Source organism: Kwoniella botswanensis, chromosome 1 (genome assembly GCF_036426115.1).
Source record: "Kwoniella botswanensis chromosome 1, complete sequence".
Taxonomy (NCBI): Eukaryota; Fungi; Basidiomycota; class Tremellomycetes; order Tremellales; family Cryptococcaceae; genus Kwoniella; species Kwoniella botswanensis.
The window spans coordinates 6081110-6099498 of NC_088599.1; the positions used below are offsets into that span (position 1 = coordinate 6081110).

Consider the following 18389-nt stretch of genomic DNA (forward strand, 5'->3'; position numbering starts at 1 on the left):
ATGAAGGATGATATCTGCTCATTAACGCTGTTTGTTCTCCAGCTGGTATCTTTCCGTGTGGCGAATGATTGCACCCAGGATCATCAAGGAGTCTGAGACGAAAGGATTCATCCGATCTGTTTCTATAACTATCCTTTCATATAAAGAGTAAGGTAGGGTGAATGGTAGATCCTTCCATTGATGCTCCTGCATTGCATATCAGTCCACAATCCACTATACTCTCTACCGGATGTGTATAGTTGGAACTCATGAGGTTCGATCTGATTGATGACGATGACCATACCCATCATCATAACCATAATAACCAGGTATATACATGTACACTAAAGCTCTTGCGATAATGTCCGCTGACGCTGATACTGATAATACCCAAGCCAAGAGATTGAATATTCTCATCGTAGGAGCTGGAATAGCAGGTCTGAGTTTTGTATATGCTTTGAAACGGAGTGAGATATATCGCAAGGGTTTAGTAAGGTATAGGATCATAGAGAAGAAACAAGGTAAGTCGGTTGTTTCTTCTGTTTTCTTGGAAGGCCTTGTGTTGTGTGCAACATATATTGAAGTAGTGTGATGACTGGGTCGTTCATGAGAATAGCACCATCAACAGATCTAGGTTATCCAATCCATCTATCCTCTGTGAGTCCACCTACCGTACTTCTCTTTTACTTGTATCTCCTTGATGCCTCATCCAAATTCATCCATACTGATTGCACTGCACTCGAATGTGGCACAATAGGCAGCTCGTCAAGCCCTCAAAGACATCCTCTTACCATCCGATCTAGCCAGACTGCAAAAAGCCCAATCGACCATACCGGTCTATCACGATGGCTTGACGGTATGTAATTATAAGGGTGAGCCTATGTGGAGAGCTGTACGTGATCCAGGTGTGAGACCGATGATTGAACGTGAAGATCTGATGGGGATCTTGAGGGATGGAATTGATGAAAATAAGGTGGAATATAGCAAAGAGCTTCAATCGCTTGATGACATAGTAAATGGGGCAGGAGTGGAAGTAGAGTTGAGTGATGGGGAGAAGTTCAAAGTGGATTTGGTAATTGGTGAGTCAAAGTCAAAACAAAACACCTTTTAAAGCGAATTTCTCGTTGAATGTCGTTCTGAAGCCAGTCAACTTTTGGGTTGTAGGCGCAGATGGAATGTTCTCCCATACTCGACAACTTTTATATTCCAGCCGAAACTTATTAGAGAAGTTACCTTGGACGATCAGAAATTCACGATATACTTCCCCTGAAGTACTTGGATGGTGTAAAGACCTAAATGGGATTAACACAATTGTGGGAGATTCATTTTCAGCTACAATCATTCCTCTAGGCCACCAAACTCAAACTCAAGCTCAGAGTATCGAAGAGGATAGAGAAGATTTGAGGAATCAGAGTATCGCTGAAAGAATTGAGGATATCGATCCAGTCGGAAATTTTACTGATGAAAATAATCGAGAAAAACAACAATCTATCGATAATATTACTAACGCTAATGCTGACACTAATCATACCAATACCAATTCCAGCAGTCATACCGCCAAACCATCAGTCTACGTAGCTCTGACAGTTCCTTCCAGATGGCTCGAACCATCCTACTGCACCAAATTGTCCAAATGCACTTGTGAGCCTACCATTCACTCGCTGTTTCTCCGCCAACTTGAAAATTCCGATGGATGGCCTCGGAGAAAAGGCTTTCAGATGTATAGTATGAATAAAACAGTGGCAGGAAGGGGAAAGGTAATTTTATTGGGTGATGCAGCTCATGGGATGCCGCCTTTCTGTGGGGCTGGGGCGGGAAGTGCGATAGTCGATTCGGTGGAGCTCGTCAAAGTTCTCAACAAAGGGATAGGTGAGCATCATCATTTCTGTTTTTAAGTTTAATTATGATGTCCCAATTGATATGGACTGTACATTATCATCTCGGTCGCTTAATCATTCGTTCGATTCATTCAACTCACAGTAGATAATCTCAATTCCTCATTGGGAGATTACATGACTCAGAGTCAATTACGAAAGGACCCGTTGATCAAAGCATCCAAGAGATTACTTTGGCTAGCACAGGGACATACGGAATTATCGATGATAGCTAGGAAAGTGGTGTTCTGGGGATTGGAGATGAAAGAGAGATTGAGTGGAAGTAGACAACGAGCCGAAGTGGAGTTGAGGAAGGTCATAGACGAGAGTAGAAAAGGTGGTAACGAGGGAATATAGGAATGGGCATTGGAAATAGTACATGTAGTACGGAAATGGGTCGTGGCCCATGAGCCGTTCCCGAATACACACATTCGAGGTAGGGAACTTGTTGAGCGCTGAGAACTTTGGTTCGTCCATGATTTGCTGTAAAGTCTGGTCCAGTACGGTACAGTAAATAGGGTTATGTATGTGTACTAAGTTGACGTTCTTTTCAAAGGTGTACATTTGTACCAGAGTGATAGATTGATAAAATCGATCGATACGGTATGCATAACGTTTGAACGATGAGATACTGTAATGGCTCTATCCTACTATCCCCTCTGAATGGCTCTTCTCAAACTCTCATACAACTCCCCCATCCCTTCTTCTCCAGTAAAATATCTCCCTTGATTAGCTAGATCCATCTCCCATCCGGCTTCCGTATCGCTCTCAAACTCTCTTTCTCTTCCGCTCTCCCCTCTTCCTCTCCTTTCCCGTCCTCCACCTCCACCAACGTTCGATGGTAAATCCCTATCATCTCTCAGTCCGCCACTTAGATGAGGCAGTGTCTTCTGACGAGGCATCATGACTTCCTCCTGGAGGTGATGGTCGTACATATTCGATCGTGCAAATGAATTAGTAGATGATCGAATGATAGGTTCAGGTAAAGGTCTACTCGTTCTTTTGGTAGGTGTAGGTGGATCATAAGGGTTGGACAGAGGAGCACAATACGATTCTCTAGGTGCTATTGATGGTCTACCACATGACGATTTGCCGTACGAGCTTGATGATTGCTCATATGGGTATTCTCGATCGTATATACCTCCTATCCCACCTGATGATCGTCGATTAGTCGAATAATATCCTCTCGATCTCCCACTAAAATTATCGTAGTCATCGCGAGCAGAAGACCTTCTGGATCTGTCTGAGGGGTAAGTGTAATACGACTCATCTCGTTCTCGTTCTATCTCCCGTTCTCTTCGTTCTCTATGTCTATGCTTATGCCTTCTATCCCTTCCCCCTCCTCTATCTCTTTCATCATACATAAATCGTTGGTTCCTACTTCCTCTTCTCTCATAATCCACCTTAGGTACTTGCGTAAATCTCTCTTCCCTACTCAAACTCCTCCCATTCTCATATTCGCGTGAATATTGTCTTCCCCTATATCCCAAAATAGGCACAACCCCTATCCCGTCTGCTACAACCTCTTTTCTTTCTCTCACTTCCACTCCTCCTTTGGATCCCGAAGGAGCAACAGCAAGGGAAGAAGCGGCTGCAGCTTTCTCTTTGATAACACTCTGCCAGTCATTCTCCACGTCCTTCCCCAATCCCGTCTTTCGGAATACCCTAGATCTGGCGCAAAATATCAATGCGGCGATGAGGATCAATCCGCATATCGATATAGGTAAGGCGATAGCTTTGATATTGGGTTTACTAGGTTGTTCGTTCGCGGTCATGTTGTTTGCATTGGGGTTGGCATTAGCATTGGCACTGAGTTGGGGGGGCTGGGTGTAAGAGTAAGGGTAGGAATAGGTAGCTTGGAGAGGAGCTTGGATTGTTGGCGTGTTTGAGTAAATGGTCGGTGTTGCCATGATTGTGGGCGTAATAGAGGCTAAAGACGATATCGATGAGAAATCTCAGTGCTATATCTTACATCGAATTGAGAATTCAGTTGTACTGTACTTACTTGCTATACTTTTCATCACAGTGGGCTTAACTTTGACCGTACTGCCAGAGATGGGTATGGCAACTGTACTACTCAGTGTCAGGGGACTTGTAAATACTGGGATCGTTGCTGAAGCAGTCCCAGTCCCAGCAAGCTCATCACCTATCGCATCGGTGAGAGAAGGGGAACTGGCAGTAGGCATGGACGTAGGGATCACAGCGGTGGTAGGATTAAGGGGGGAAGCGACGTATGCTGTAGTAACAAGGAAAGAAACACACGTTCAATATCAGCTTTTTTCGATTCGGACACGACTCAAGGTATATATATATGTTCACCATTAGGTACACCACTATCTCCTTCCACACCAAAGACAGGGGAGTTGAACGTCCTTCCTTTATTCGTTGGATTATTCATTGAAAGATACAGTTTTTCGATAGATTGCGAGATGACCGGCATTATCCTGTCTCAACACAATATCAGTATCAATCCGTATTCGCCTGGCCTTCCTTCATTGATATCCAAGGATAATCTCTCCTGGGTGATTGAATATATACTCACACAATAGCAGAATAAGTCCCATCTTCATTATCCTTCACGTTAGGCCAGCTCTCATTGCCGCAATCTGCTGCCGTGGATGTACTGGAAGTAGAAGTGCACAGTGAGAATGAAGGTGAATAGATCGGTTGAGGTGAACTCCTACAACATCCAAACTTTGGATGTCAGTAGGAAATCCTCTTCTCTTGTTGTTGTCTGACTCACCAGGTAACAGTTAATGCTTGACCTGACGGTAATATATCTCCCGAAGAAGGTGAAATCCATTTTATCCCATTTTGATAACCATCATTCTCACTTGAACCTGTATACCCCATATCACCATGATCGTCTGACCCATTCGTAGCATATCCCGATCCTGATCCCAAGTCATTGTCCTCAGAATCTGAGCTCGCATCATACTCTCCACCATCATCTTCATATCCATCAGGTATGTCGTGGTTCTTCCTCGCTTGTATTGCCAAAGTCAAGATGAGGAAGAGGGAGACGGTCATCTCGTTCTGAAAGATACGCATGATGCCTATCGAAGGCGTCTAGCCCAGCTGAGAAGATACGTTGCGATTCTAGTCTTCTCGGATTGGGTTCTTTCAGATCGGATAAAGGAATGTGAGAGGATGGTGATGGAAGACGCCAGCGTCTTTCTGCAGATGTGGTGATTATACAAATAACGGAGGGAGGGGGAAGAGGAGAAAAGAAAAGAAAGGAGAGGGATAGAAGGAGGAAAGCAGCGGAACCTCGCATGCATGGTATTTTTTCATCGGCATCAGCCAACTTCATGCATTGGCCAGTACGAGTGGTACCAGATCAGCAAGTAGTAAAACGTCCGAAACTTGTGAGAAAGGCAGGTAATGATCTAATCTCGATCAAATATCATCTATTTCAGTCCGAATCAGAATTTCGTTCATCATCGTACATCAGTATTATCAGTATCACCAAAGACCGTGAGTATATGTCTCACCTTAATGAACTTAGCTTAAATGCATATATACAAAAAATGTCCCCAACTCATTAGAAATTCAAATACTGTTTGAACCAGTATATCTAAAAATCTATGTCCACATGTGATCGCCTAATAGCTGACACCGTGTAACGCTTGTTGTTCCTTCGTCATCATCGGTGTGGTAGATACCGATTCTGAATCTTCGAATGATCTCTGACCTCTCAAACCCCATCTACCCAACATCGCTTTGTCCTCGTCCCATCCTGAACATGGAGTGGTGAGCATTCGTTCTCCGGTAAAGATCGCGTTGGCTCCTGCCATGAATGCCTGTGAGAGTGATTATTAGTTAGTTTTCTGATGTGGTGCTGCGAGAAAACCTCGCATGGTGAGGTATGTACATCGATGACTTTTGATACTCACCATAGCCTGTTCAGTCTCTGAAAAGGTGTGTCGTCCGGCAGCCAACCTGATGATAGTCCGGGGTAAAACTATACGGGCAGTAGCGATGGTTCGGAGGACAGTGTGGACTCCGACAGGCTATCACAAATCATCAGCTAATCGCCCAAGCCTTTCCATCATGCGATAGCTCACGTCATTCTTTTCCAATGGAGTACCTTCGATAGGAACAAGCGTATTAACAGGGAACGATTCGGGGTGTTGTGGTAATCTGACATCCAAATTCATTTGTCAGCTGGGCCACACTCATCTTAGATGCGTCAACTCACCTCGAGACCTCATGGATCAATCCCACTCTATCTTCATCCTGTTCTCCCAAACCCAAAATACCACCTGAACAAACTGAGATACCAGCTTCTCGTACTGCTTCGATAGTAGCCAATCGATCATCGTATGTACGGGACGTAATAACCTATTTCATAGATATGCGATGTCAGCTCGATATCAGGACACGCACATGCGATTTGCAGCTTACCTCTGGGTAGAACTCTCTGGAAGTGTCAAGGTTGTGGTTGTACGCGCTCAAACCAGCTTCTTTCAATCGTCGAGCTTGGTCTGGCGAGAGCATACCTAGTGTGGTACATACTACAAATCCAGACAACATTTGTCAATACACCTTGCTCTGCTTTGTCACGAATATGCTTGGGGTAGTAGACCGGATCGTGGTTGTCCATAATCTCCACTCACCTTCCATACCCATCCCTCTAACCTCGCTGACCATCTTCAAGATCTTCTCGAAACCACTCTTCTTGCCCGCCAAATCCCTCCAGGCAGCGCCCATACAGAATCTCGTTGAACCATTCTCCTTAGCTTCCCTAGCAGCTTTCAACACGGGTTCGATATCGATTAACCTTGATGCTTTTGTTGGGGTCTTGTAAGATGATGACTGAGAGCAGTATTTACAGTCTTCTGTACATCCACCGGCTAAACATACGTGCAAAGGGATTAGTAAGTTCAAGGGAAAGGCGTTCCGTTGCTGTCCGGACAGGTTAACACTCACTCTTGATGTTCATCAAGGTACATAATTGGATCCTCGAAGCATCCTGATGCATCCTATGGACAGTTGCCTATTCCCCTTTGATCAGCTCCCATCGTCTGTGTGCTCCAGCTGAAAAAGAGAACATACAGCTCTGTAGATAGTTTCCATCAAAGGCGCATCGAATATTTTCTGGATCTCTGATCTCCTCCAATCGTGTCTAACATCCCCATCAACGTATCTTGGCCTAGCTTGAGATGAGGTGTTGGCAGTGGGGTTGGGAGGGAGGTAAGGTGGATCGACGGCCACTGCGTGCCCTCTTGTACCTCTCACCAAAGGTGCAATGAGGGTCGGTCGAAGTGCTTTGCTAGCTAAGGCTGGCATGTTGGTATGATATGGTTTTGATTGGGTATCTTGTAAGAATGGTGAGAAGAAGAGGAGGAAGAAAGGAAGATATCAGAAGAGGACTTGGGAAATGGAAATTGGGCGGAATAACTTAATCTATGGGTGTCACTTCGTTTATTTGGGGAGGGGATCATTGCATTACAAATCCATCTAACGGGAGTAAATTGCACCGAATACAGAAACCTCATGATTTCCTAATGAGTCATTACAAATCCACCTTATCTCTTGATCTTGTACAGTTACCCTGAACAACCGGTTACACACGCTCTAACCAATTCCGAAGCTCCCTTTTCACCTCACCCTCATCGATCACTTTCTCATCCCTCGCTCCTCACTCCTCGGACCGGTTGAAATAACAAAGCCAACGGGACTCCGACGATCCCCCGCTTCCATATATGTTATCCACTCAGTCATATCTAATCTGCATATTATCGAATATATCCGCTTTGCCTTGCACAGCAGGGCACGAGTCACGATGTCAAAAGAGTTCACGACTTGCTCTAAACAGGATCTGCATTACTTACCCTCGGACCAACCCGTGTTCAGCTGTAAAGGATGTTCATGTGTTATTGCTTTACAGGATGAATTGTGTTCGAAAGGGTTCACAGGTGGATCAGGCAAAGCTTTGTAAGTTTATGGTTATGTTCTCGTGAGGGCATGGAATTATCTGATGATGGGGAACGTTCGTTACCAGTCTGATCAATTCTACCATCAACACGAATTTAGGTAAGAAGGAAGAACGTAAATTGATGTGAGCTATCATACTCCATCCATTCCATTCACATAAATACTGGACTGAAGGAAATATTGTTGTAAATAGTACCGGTACACATACATGTGCCGACCTCCTCTGCGCATCATGTGGTGCGTCATTGGGATGGAAATACCTCAAGACACCTACGGCAGAACAGAAATACAAAGAGAATAGGTTTATATTGGAACAGGCCAAGATAGTGAAAGAGAACAATTGGTAGATGGTGTAGTCCTCTCATATTTGGAGGCGTATTATTTTGTTGTTGTCCTCTATCTGAGATAGATCCGTTGTGAGTTGTATCCTATATCCAGAATGTCCGTTGTTATCTGTTGTTTGTGCTTCTGTACTGTTCATGTATCCCCATACATCTTTCGCTGTGATCGAATCATCCTTTGGTGAAACTAAAAATGACGCACTGACCACCTAACACCAATCAATTCAGGCTTGACATGAGACTAACCAATCCTTCTTCTTTCTTCTTCTTCCTCTTCAGTTGTACTCATCCTCCCAAAAGATAACATGTCATAACACAGCTATACCGTTGTCCAGCCTCGATTCATCTTGCAGCCGCACAATGAAACGTCCTCGTGAGACCTCGCTCTCGTCTTCCCATCGACCACATACCCGTCCTCGGTTGACCGGATCCAACTTGGAACCTGTCAATACAAATGCTCCACGTCGATTCCCTCATTCTGCTCCTGTACCAATCAGGGGATATTCGACTTTCCATGCCTCATCATTCGAATCTCAAACCCTTCAAGATTTGCAGGTCGATGATCTTTCGGCACCAGGTCGTATTGAAGATGAAAATACCCAATACGATAGTATTTCAAACCCACTAACCGGGCAAGATTTTCCTTCGGATCACCAAGTTGACATTTCAACTCCGGAATTGACTCGTTCACCCACACCTCCCGCTAACAATGAACCACTTCCTGCGTACATCGTAGTAGATAGACACTCTCTTCGACCTCTGCTCGGTTGGACGACGTACAAACGTCTCAATCGGTCAACGGGGTTATTCGAAGATCATCTAGTCGGTGTCAGTGAAACGAATATACAAGTGATGGGATTGATACCTCAAGCGTTCAATGGGATGGACGAGATGAAAACTGCTCTATGGAGTATATTCAGACCTTGTGGGAAGATTGTGAGTTCAACTCAATCGTATCCTATAACCTCCTAAATGTTTCTTCAGGTGTGTATGAAAAGGAGTACTGATGTATGATCGGGTTTGATGTATAGCTCTCGGTCATGGTTTTCAAAGAGTTCGAATACCACTCTTTATATACTGCTCAGATAGATTTCGAGGACCGTGAAAGTGCATTGAGAGGTCTGCGAGTGGTAAGATGCTTAAGGTAGATTGTTAGGCATTGAGCTGACGTTATATTGGATAATTTAGAATAACGGTTATTTCCATAATTTCACTTGGCATCCACTCAAGATCTCTAGAAGAGCTTATAATCATTCTTTATGGGTGAGTCATTTGCTTCAGCTGCTCTCAGTCCGAACAAAGGTATAGTAGCAGACTAATGAAGAAAAGCAGGGAATCGTCAAATCATCAGAATTGTCCGAACTCCAAACACGTCTCTTAAATTCGAATAAAAGGAATATCCGATTCCCACTTGAACTCGAGACTTTATATGGTGACCAGTTCTTTACCAACTTCGATCTACCGATGGCACCATTACATCTCGAGAATTATAGATCCTTTGATAATTTAGGTGAAGAATTTCGGCCAACAACGATCGCACTCGACCAGGAGGAACGACAGGAACATGAACTAGCTTCTTTCCCACTAAGTTCCAAACGAACCGAGATACATCGAAGATTACTCATGGAGCGAAATAGGGTGAAAGAACATGTACATCCTGAATTGGTAGGGTTGGTAGGGTATAATTGGCAGACTGGCAAATTGGATTCGCTGGAGGAACAGCAAGAGGAGGAGCAGGGGGGAGAGGGCTACGAGGAAGATGCAGGGATGGAGATGGATGAGGATGTAGAGCATGGGACTGGAGCAGGAGAAGGAGAAGATGGATGGATGGAACTGGTCATGGATCCTTGGGATGAACGAATGTAGAATGGTACAGTATGGTCAGGTTATTACTGGCTGGGATAGTTTTAATTTTCTTTGTACATTTCTCTTTCGCTTTCTCTCCAAAACTCATTCTTCCTGCTGTAACTTTTATGATCATCATACTGTTCTTGAATGATCAATTCATGAGCACGAGACTCTCAAGATCAACAGAAATTTCCTCTTCTTATGCTTAGTAATTCGTTGATAATCTCAAGTCTCTACCGGGTAACGATTAACATCATGTAATAATCGTAGATCGATTTCCATATGCGTTATATTGGTGAGGTATGAATCTGCTCCGAGCTACGTATGCCACACTCCTTTCTGCATACGGATACGTGACTGTAATTAGATGGAAGTAGCAGTGTGAATATGATAGTGAATATTTGAAATGTCCATACATCACTTCTGTTTGATTATTTATCATGTCCACTTCTTATCTTTATATACAGTATTGAACATACGATAATACAACTCTAGAGAGAACGAATTCAAATTCAAATTCAATCTTGTTCATTTGATTTTACCTATAAAAACACATCTCAACGATCTGATATGACGGAAATTTTGAATCCAAATTACCATTCAATCTCCTCTGGGAAGTATCTCTTGATCAAACCTTGATAATATTCCTTCAACTCGTCTACGTTTGGTGGAGCATCAGATTTTGAGTAGAGGTCGTATGCTACCAATCAAATCGGTAAAATCAGATACTAATCCCATGAGATACCATACAGTTGACGGATGTTACTCACGGTTAAACGCTCTGACAGCTTTCAAAGCTTGCTCGTCCTCTTCTACCATGAGATGCCTATAGGCGTTTGATCCTGCTCGATGCCAAGGGTAGAACGAGTGGTATCTGCGCAGATGTGACCAAGACGATCAGCACCATAATGGGAAAAAAAGGTACGATATGGCAATAAACTCACCTGATCATCCATAAGCCTTCTTTGGGCAAGTTCGATTGGGTTTTGCAAATGTGATAGAGGTACTACAACAAAGCAAAGGTTGAATATCAGTATTCAATCTCATTATAATATTTGACGAGTTTTCGTTTATAGTCACTCACCTCATCATGTCCAAAACTAATCATGACATTCTCCAACCCACAGTGTTCCTCGTAGATACCCAAATCCGTTTGTAATTTCTCATTGTAATAATCTGGGTTTTCCTTGAAACTCTCAGGACCGTAGATGATCTCGTCGACGTATTTACATCCTACTACGAAAGTATCGCCTACTACATCCCATTGACCGTCTGCACCGAAGAAACAAAGTAATTTGCCTAAACATCGATACCATATATATCAGTCGATTTGTCGATTGGTCCCAAAGTGGCGGGTCTCGTCTGAAAGATCTACTCACCCAAATCATGTATGAGACAAGTCAATTGCATCCACTCTGGCTTGCCATCCTTCCTTGCTGCCTCTGCTGCCTGCAGGGCATGGACGATCTGAGGGACAGAAGTGTCGGGATCGGACTCGTCCACTAGAGTGTTGAGTAACTCAAGTGCTTCCCATACGCCCTAAGTTTCATACCGCAATATCAGTATGATGCACCATGCCTTGAGTGTGAGACTGGTGATTCACCATTCGTGCTCTGACAGTCTCTCTGAACTCTTTTCGAATACGCAAGTTGTATTCCAATGTTTGTTTGGTGTGTTGTTCCTGTTGTAACCCATACATCAGTAAGATGATTTCGTAGAAGTGACAACGGCTGTTATATCATGATTCTAGGAATGTGACTAACAGCATAGAAGTTCTTGACTCGATCACAAGCATTCTCATATTGTCTGAAAACCGATTTATCCTTCTCACTATCGAATTTACTTTCACCTTCGAAATCGTTAACGCCCTGTTGACTCTTTTCAAGTTGGGCTTTGGCATTTTGTTTAAGTTTGAGTAAATTGACTTCATCAATTTGATCTGACACCTCGTCCATAGCCTTGGCTCGGGTCTTGATGTAGTCGGTTATCTCTGGTGCGTGTACCATTTTGAACTTTATATGCTTCGAAAGTCTTTTGTTACTGAGTAAGTAGATGTATTTGATTGGTAGTATGGTTTGAAGTGAGTTGTGGGGTAGAACGTAATCTGCGATTCATTGAATGTTTATATATCTTCATTCCATGCTGAAAAAACGTTGGAGTTGGAGCACATCATAGAAAATCTTTGTACAGCTCAATCGCTCAATCCTCGCCGGACCGGGACCGGACATTGCCATTGACAAGCATCATCATCACGACCAAAAGAGGAGAAGAGAGGAATGTCGATCATACCCCAGAGAGACAGAGAGGTCCGAGGACGGATAATTCCATAAATGGATTTTTACGCATGTCGTCAATTTCCCATTTATGGAGCAGAGGGGAACCCCAGGGCAAACGCATCTCATTTTGCATACTGGATGAACGGTTAAACCTTTGTTCCGATGTCGGAATGAAAAAAAGCCGAAATCGGATGACTCGTTTTTAAGCGATGCTCTTCAGACTCGATTAGAATCAAAATTGACCTTGATACGATATGTTATTGGATTGACTGTTCATATTCGCCATATTCGCGGACATCAATTCATCTGAACGGAGAAGAGGTCTATCTCAGCTGATATTCAGTGGGTGGTGCAGATCAAAGGAGTCTGGGTCAGGTGTTTCGTCAAACGCTCGGATTACCAAAACAGGTTGTTTACTGCACACTTTTGTTCTGCGGAGATGTGGAGACTGATCAGACCGTTGCGAGAGTCAACGTTGCAAGTCGATCTCCAACGCGGGGGTATCGTTTCAAGGTAAGAACAGCTCTTACTTCCCGCTGCGTTGGAATTGCACAATCGAAAATGAAACACCAACTGCCAAGACCACGTGATCTACTTCACACGTGTCTGAGCGTGGTGACGATTCCACTCGATTTGATGGGCTCAAGCTCAACCTCATACTCTGTACATCTCACTCACACAGAATTATGATATACTGAGTCAGAGCATCTCTCAACTCTGACAATAGCTCAACATGCCCACTCTACCAATTCTATGCTTCAACGACGTCTATCGTGTATCTCAGAAATACAACCCTCAACCGGGTGCACCGCCCACCAGCTCATCTGATCCACAACACATCAACGTATCTCAGTTCGCTCAGCTGCTCTTTTCAGAGAGAGACAAATGGGCAGATCGAGCAGAGACAAAAGGAAAAGAGAAAGAGCCAGTGAAAGATGGATTAGTGCTATTTGCTGGAGATGTATTCAACCCTTCAGTGGAAAGTAGTATATCGAGGGGAAGTCATATGGTCCCGCTGCTCAACGCGCTGGAGCTGGATATAGCTTGTGTGGGCAATCATGATTTTGATTTTGGGTGAGTGAGACTACACAGCATATCTATACTGTCAGACTTGGCCTTCTTCTAAAATGAGGCTATACTTCATCCTGACATCATGTATCTTGAATAGGTATCCCCATTTGACCAAGTTAATCGAATCGACCACCTTCCCATGGCTCTTATCAAATATCATCGATGAGAAGACTGGTCAAGTTCCTGAAACTCTTAACAAATACTGGATAACGGAACGATGCGGAGTGAAGATCGGGGTTATAGGCTTGGTCGAGCAGTACGTGATAGTTTTTCCGGGTCTCTGCAATGATTGATCGATGAATTCACAGAGATTGGATCGCTACTATACCTTCATGGCCTAAGACATTCAGATATCGACCAATGGTAGAGACTGCTTTAGAGCTATCGAAAGAGCTCCGTGATCCCAATGGACCGCACCAGGTAGACATCATCATTGCCCTTACTCACTGTAGGGTACCCAACGATATCAAACTGTGTAACGAGCTTGGAGCTGTGGCTGATAAGCCAGCAGTGGAGAATGAGCATGGTGTGGATCTATTGATAGGTGGACATGACCATATTTACTATGTAAGTCCCCTTTTTTCTAATTGTGTTAGATGATATAGACGAGTGCTAAGCGGATAAGTACAGATCGGTAAAGGTTTTACTTCATGGGAAGGATATTCAGGTCGACATGACGCACCAGGAACGACGGAGGATCACGGTGTGAGGTGAGCTCATACCATTGTCTGACTTTCTTGATCTCATAGGGATATGACTGATGCCTTTGGAGACAGGTTGATCAAATCAGGAACCGACTTTAGAGATCTCACTTCCGCATCACTCGAACTAACACCTACGAAACCTGGATCGATCCGTAAACATCTCATCACTTCCCTCAAGGGAAAACATCTATATGTATTACCTTCTTCACCATCATCGGATTCCTTTGATACCATGGTCAAATCGTTATTGGCCTCTGTATCAGAAGCGATCCAGAAACCTGTTTGTTTCACCTTATCGCCATTTGATGCTAGATCAGAAATCGTCAGGACGCAGGAAAATGGTCTGGGTAACTGGATTGCGGATGTGCTTTTACATGCTTATGCGGAAAGTATGTTAGATAAGAACAAGAACGGTAACGGTACTGGTAATACACCCTCTAATGGTAACACCCCTCCTGCGAATGGCGGTAATGGGGAAGACAAAGAATGCGCGGATGCTGTTATCATTTGTGGTGGGACATTAAGAGGGGATTCGCAATATGGTCCAGGAAAGATAACATTAGGTGATATATTGGGTGAGCTATCCCACTCCGAAAGACCCGTTGGAAAATATCTTTAGCTGATTTGTAATCGCATTGTTTGTCAGAAATACTGCCATTCGAAGATCCAGTGGTCTGCATCGAAGTAGGCTGCTTCTCCTACCTATTAATTTCGAAGCTGATGATACATGAATGCAGATTGACGGAGCGGGCATATGGGATACGCTCGAATCGGCTTTATCGAAATGGCCTTCGCAAGAAGGAAGGTTCCCCATCGTCTCTGGTTTAGCGGTAAAATGGGATCATACTAGACCACCGAATCAACGTATCATATCAATACATAAGACGAAAAGACCTAAAAGGCAAGAAGACAATGATGATGATGAAATCGAAAATCCACAGGATTTTGTCGATTTCAAAGAACAGGATGATGGTACGAGAGTGGTTGTTAAGCAGAAGAAATTAGAGTTGGGTGAGGAAATCAAGAGGGATAATTCGAAAGTCTACAGAGTGGTATGTCCTGCTGCGACTCTCATTCTCGAACCGAGGTGCGTACAGAAGCTGATAGATGCTGGTGTTAGATTACTCGAGAGTACATGGCTTTAGGCTATGATGGGTTTACGGACTTGAAAGATAGGAAGTACATTGTCGATGATGAGAATGGACAGATTATGAGTAGTATACTCCGATCTTTCTTACTGGGTAAGTCGAGTAGAGTCGAAGTTCTTCGGACTGTTTTACTCTTCGATTCATGATAACATAGGCTGACAGATGATGTGGTATCCTTCAGGCTCATCATACATATTCAGACACAAACAATTAGAATCAGCCGCCGCAGCTCACCTATCATCCCGAACTGACAAAGTGTTATCAAGGGCTAGAGCCCAGCATCAACATTCACCTTCATCATCCCTTTCGTCGTCACCCCAATCTAATAAAGGTTTCTTATCGCCCAATTCCAACTTGGCTAATTCCCATCATGGTGTTCTCAGTCCTGTATCTGAGAGATCGGCAAGTTCAGCTTGGGGTGTACTTCGTCGACATGTCGTACAGCATGATTGGGGAACTATAAGGGATGCATTACATGTGGCTAAGCATGAACATATGAGTAGTGTGGATGAAGTTGTGAGTTGTCCATTTTACAACTCGATATGTAGCAATCTTCACTTGAATCTGCTTCATCTTCAATGTCGTCACGAGGAGCAAAGCTGACAGTCATATACCAGGCTGGTCAAGCAATGCGTCAACATCGCCAAGCTACCCCTCACATGCCAGGCGAATGGAAATCCCGAGCCCCCACACCTTTACCAGGATCAGAACCTGCTAAACCAGCTGAAAATGCCGATGATGATTTATTGGTGAATCAGGAGAAGAAAGAATTAGAGAGTCTGAGCGATGATCTGGCCATTGTTTGTCCGCTGATCGATGGAAGGATGAGGGATGTGAGTGAAGGAAAGCCCTAGGAGGTGTCGACTCGTAAATTGGACGACCCCAGTATCTACAGTCACTCGAACTTTAAATGAGATTTCGAAGCTCGCAAGAGAAAGAGAGATAGAGGGTTAGAGGAGTATGGGGATAGAAATGATAGATATGCAGAGATAGAAGAAAAGGGACAACCCTGATTGTATATATCGTTCAAATCACTATCTATTGCATTACAAAAACCAAATTACATGCATCGTTGTACATAGATTACTGTCCAATCTTGATATTAATCCTACATGAAAGCTAATTACCAAAGTACCATTATCAACTATTCGTGCAATTCACCCGTTACTCCTTATCTTTGTTATCATCTTTATCTTTACTTTCACCCTTGTTCATCCGATTCATCAACAACTGATACTCCCTATTCGCCTTTTGCTTCTCTCCACCTTCCTTCTTACTACCCTCCGAGGCGAGAAGTTCCGATGCTCCTTCCTGAGCTGACAAACCCTGTTGGGCCCGCCATTTAGCTTTCTTCAATCGCTTCTCCTCGGCTTGAGCAGCTTCGTTTTCGGCTTGTAAGAAACTCTTCAAAGAGGGTATAGCAGAGGATGATAATGGCTGAAGTTTCGTGATTCTCCCTGGACCTTGTTCGTCATCCTCGTCGTCTGATATAGATGGTGAACGAATAGGCTCGTGTAGTAATGGTGTGGGTGAACGGGTGTATGATCTTTCGCGAACGGGTCTTGGAGGTGTAGGTGATCTTGAAATTGATTTGGAATCGTATCTACGTCTGGGAGGTGGGGGTCTCGCTCTCGACCTTGGTCGATAGGTACCTCTTCGAGGTGAAGGTGATTTTCTTCTGGAATAATATGGCGAAGGAGATCGAGATCGTCTTCGATAATAGTATGGTGATCTGGACCTGGACCTAGACCTATCACGAGAATACGATCTATCCCTATACCTTCTCCTATATGGACTAGGCGATCTCCGCCTTTCCCTATCGTACGAGGACGATCTTCTTCTTCTACTCTCGTATACAGGTGACCTATCTCTATATCTTCTTGATCTCGAATGTGATCTCGACCTTGACCTTCGTCTGTCATATGACCTAGATCTTGAACGCGATCTTCTCTTACCATATGACCTCGACCTTGATCTCGAACGATCATGTCTATACCCTGGTGACCTAGGTCCAAGACCATCTTTCCGATAAACAGGTGATCTAGACCTCGATCTACCTCTGGACGGCGGATCCACGTCCATCGCCTCATCCTCCGAACCAGAATCAGAGTCGGGTGCAGCTGCTCCAAGATCATATTCGCCCACATCCCCAAATATGTCTTCGTCATCATCTGATGGTGGTGCTGTTTGTTCTGCCTTGCTGATCACCGATGGTTTGTCGGATTGTTCAGCTTTCTTCGAGGATTTGGGCTGCTCGATCTCTATAGCCTGTACTTCAGACTTGATTTCCGTCGATGGTCCTGCGATACTTTCTGACTGAGCTTCAGTTTCTACCTCAGCTTTAACTTTCTTCTTCTTCTTTTTCTTTTTCTTTTCCCCTTTTGCATTGGCCGCTGCATCCGCTTCTGCCTTTTTCTGAGCTATCGATTTGAACTATTTCCCATGTCCCGACTGATCAGCCTTTCTTGCAACTGTTTGCTTTAGGAAAGACAAGACAGAAATAGCTCACCCCTTTGCCAAGACTCTCCACTTTCTCTTCCTTCTTCTTTCCCTCCTTCTCTTCCCTCTTCCCCAATCCCTGCTGCAACACATCCAACTCATCATCTATCTCTTCTCCTTTCTGTTTAGCCAGTTCCGCTTTCCTAGCAGCCAAAAGGGCGTAATCTAGACCCTTGACCAATACAGAATGTTCTACATCACCACCTAAATACGCCCTTTGTTTCTCTAATTCTTCAATCTCTTCTGGTCTCCTAGCTTCAGCTTTACGCTTTTCAAAATCTTCCAAAAGTTTCGAGACGTTTTCATACTCTTCGTCATTACGTCCTTCTCTACGTAATGCCGCTCGATCTTTATATGCCGATTCCGGAGGTGGTTCTCTTTTGTGGTATTTACGAGGGGCAAATTCAGGTTTGGATGGTTTATCTTCTTTCTTCTTCTCGTACCTTTGACACATCATCCAGTCAGGCATCAGCTGCTTACCTGACTTTTATGCTTCAGGTACATATCGTGATACAGCAATCACTCACCCCTCTTTGGCTTTCAGTCCCCATCCTCTCTTTGGGGCAGGTGCTCCCAAGACCCCTCGAGAGGAACTACCGCCGGCGGATGGCCGTGGGGCGGAAAGTAAATTACGAAAAGCGTCCTATAGCAAGGTCAGCTGAAGTGTGAGTATGGTACATCGTAAGCTGCTTACCTGATCCATCTTCAA

General features: G+C 44.1%; 8 protein-coding genes across 8 annotated transcripts; 4 read left to right on the forward strand and 4 right to left on the reverse strand.

The window, feature by feature from the left end:
* Positions 1-340: 340 nt before the first annotated feature.
* L199_002284 (uncharacterized protein) lies at positions 341-2210 on the forward strand (the record flags this gene model as incomplete). The annotated part of the gene is made up of 5 exons (XM_064888030.1): positions 341-500; positions 596-636; positions 737-1058; positions 1144-1848; positions 1960-2210. 5 exons carry the CDS (start codon positions 341-343, stop codon positions 2208-2210), a joined length of 1479 nt encoding a protein of 492 aa, XP_064744102.1.
* Positions 2211-2503: 293 nt separating this feature from the next.
* L199_002285 (uncharacterized protein) lies at positions 2504-4904 on the reverse strand (the record flags this gene model as incomplete). Its single annotated transcript, XM_064888031.1, has 5 exons — positions 2504-3783; positions 3859-4089; positions 4173-4297; positions 4396-4533; positions 4597-4904. 5 exons carry the CDS (start codon positions 4902-4904, stop codon positions 2504-2506), a joined length of 2082 nt encoding a protein of 693 aa, XP_064744103.1.
* A 554-nt stretch (positions 4905-5458) lies between these two features.
* Positions 5459-7145, reverse strand: L199_002286 (biotin synthase; the record flags this gene model as incomplete). Its single annotated transcript, XM_064888032.1, has 8 exons — positions 5459-5656; positions 5750-5866; positions 5921-5996; positions 6055-6197; positions 6261-6370; positions 6473-6709; positions 6786-6852; positions 6912-7145. The coding sequence occupies 8 exons, from the start codon at positions 7143-7145 to the stop codon at positions 5459-5461; spliced, it is 1182 nt and encodes a 393-aa protein (XP_064744104.1).
* Positions 7146-7641: 496 nt separating this feature from the next.
* Positions 7642-8140, forward strand: L199_002287 (uncharacterized protein; the record flags this gene model as incomplete). The annotated part of the gene is made up of 3 exons (XM_064888033.1): positions 7642-7793; positions 7861-7917; positions 7987-8140. 3 exons carry the CDS (start codon positions 7642-7644, stop codon positions 8138-8140), a joined length of 363 nt encoding a protein of 120 aa, XP_064744105.1.
* A 354-nt stretch (positions 8141-8494) lies between these two features.
* Positions 8495-10000, forward strand: L199_002288 (uncharacterized protein; the record flags this gene model as incomplete). Its single annotated transcript, XM_064888034.1, has 4 exons — positions 8495-9070; positions 9166-9264; positions 9323-9397; positions 9467-10000. 4 exons carry the CDS (start codon positions 8495-8497, stop codon positions 9998-10000), a joined length of 1284 nt encoding a protein of 427 aa, XP_064744106.1.
* A 575-nt stretch (positions 10001-10575) lies between these two features.
* On the reverse strand, positions 10576-11988 carry L199_002289 (uncharacterized protein; the record flags this gene model as incomplete). Its single annotated transcript, XM_064888035.1, has 7 exons — positions 10576-10682; positions 10753-10856; positions 10927-10988; positions 11067-11281; positions 11362-11521; positions 11586-11663; positions 11746-11988. The coding sequence occupies 7 exons, from the start codon at positions 11986-11988 to the stop codon at positions 10576-10578; spliced, it is 969 nt and encodes a 322-aa protein (XP_064744107.1).
* A 1003-nt stretch (positions 11989-12991) lies between these two features.
* L199_002290 (uncharacterized protein) lies at positions 12992-16035 on the forward strand (the record flags this gene model as incomplete). The annotated part of the gene is made up of 10 exons (XM_064888036.1): positions 12992-13332; positions 13427-13585; positions 13638-13896; positions 13960-14039; positions 14106-14608; positions 14680-14717; positions 14771-15085; positions 15154-15274; positions 15363-15697; positions 15799-16035. 10 exons carry the CDS (start codon positions 12992-12994, stop codon positions 16033-16035), a joined length of 2388 nt encoding a protein of 795 aa, XP_064744108.1.
* Positions 16036-16345: 310 nt separating this feature from the next.
* On the reverse strand, positions 16346-18383 carry L199_002291 (uncharacterized protein; the record flags this gene model as incomplete). The annotated part of the gene is made up of 4 exons (XM_064888037.1): positions 16346-17614; positions 17691-18123; positions 18208-18323; positions 18375-18383. The coding sequence occupies 4 exons, from the start codon at positions 18381-18383 to the stop codon at positions 16346-16348; spliced, it is 1827 nt and encodes a 608-aa protein (XP_064744109.1).
* Positions 18384-18389: the final 6 nt, after the last annotated feature.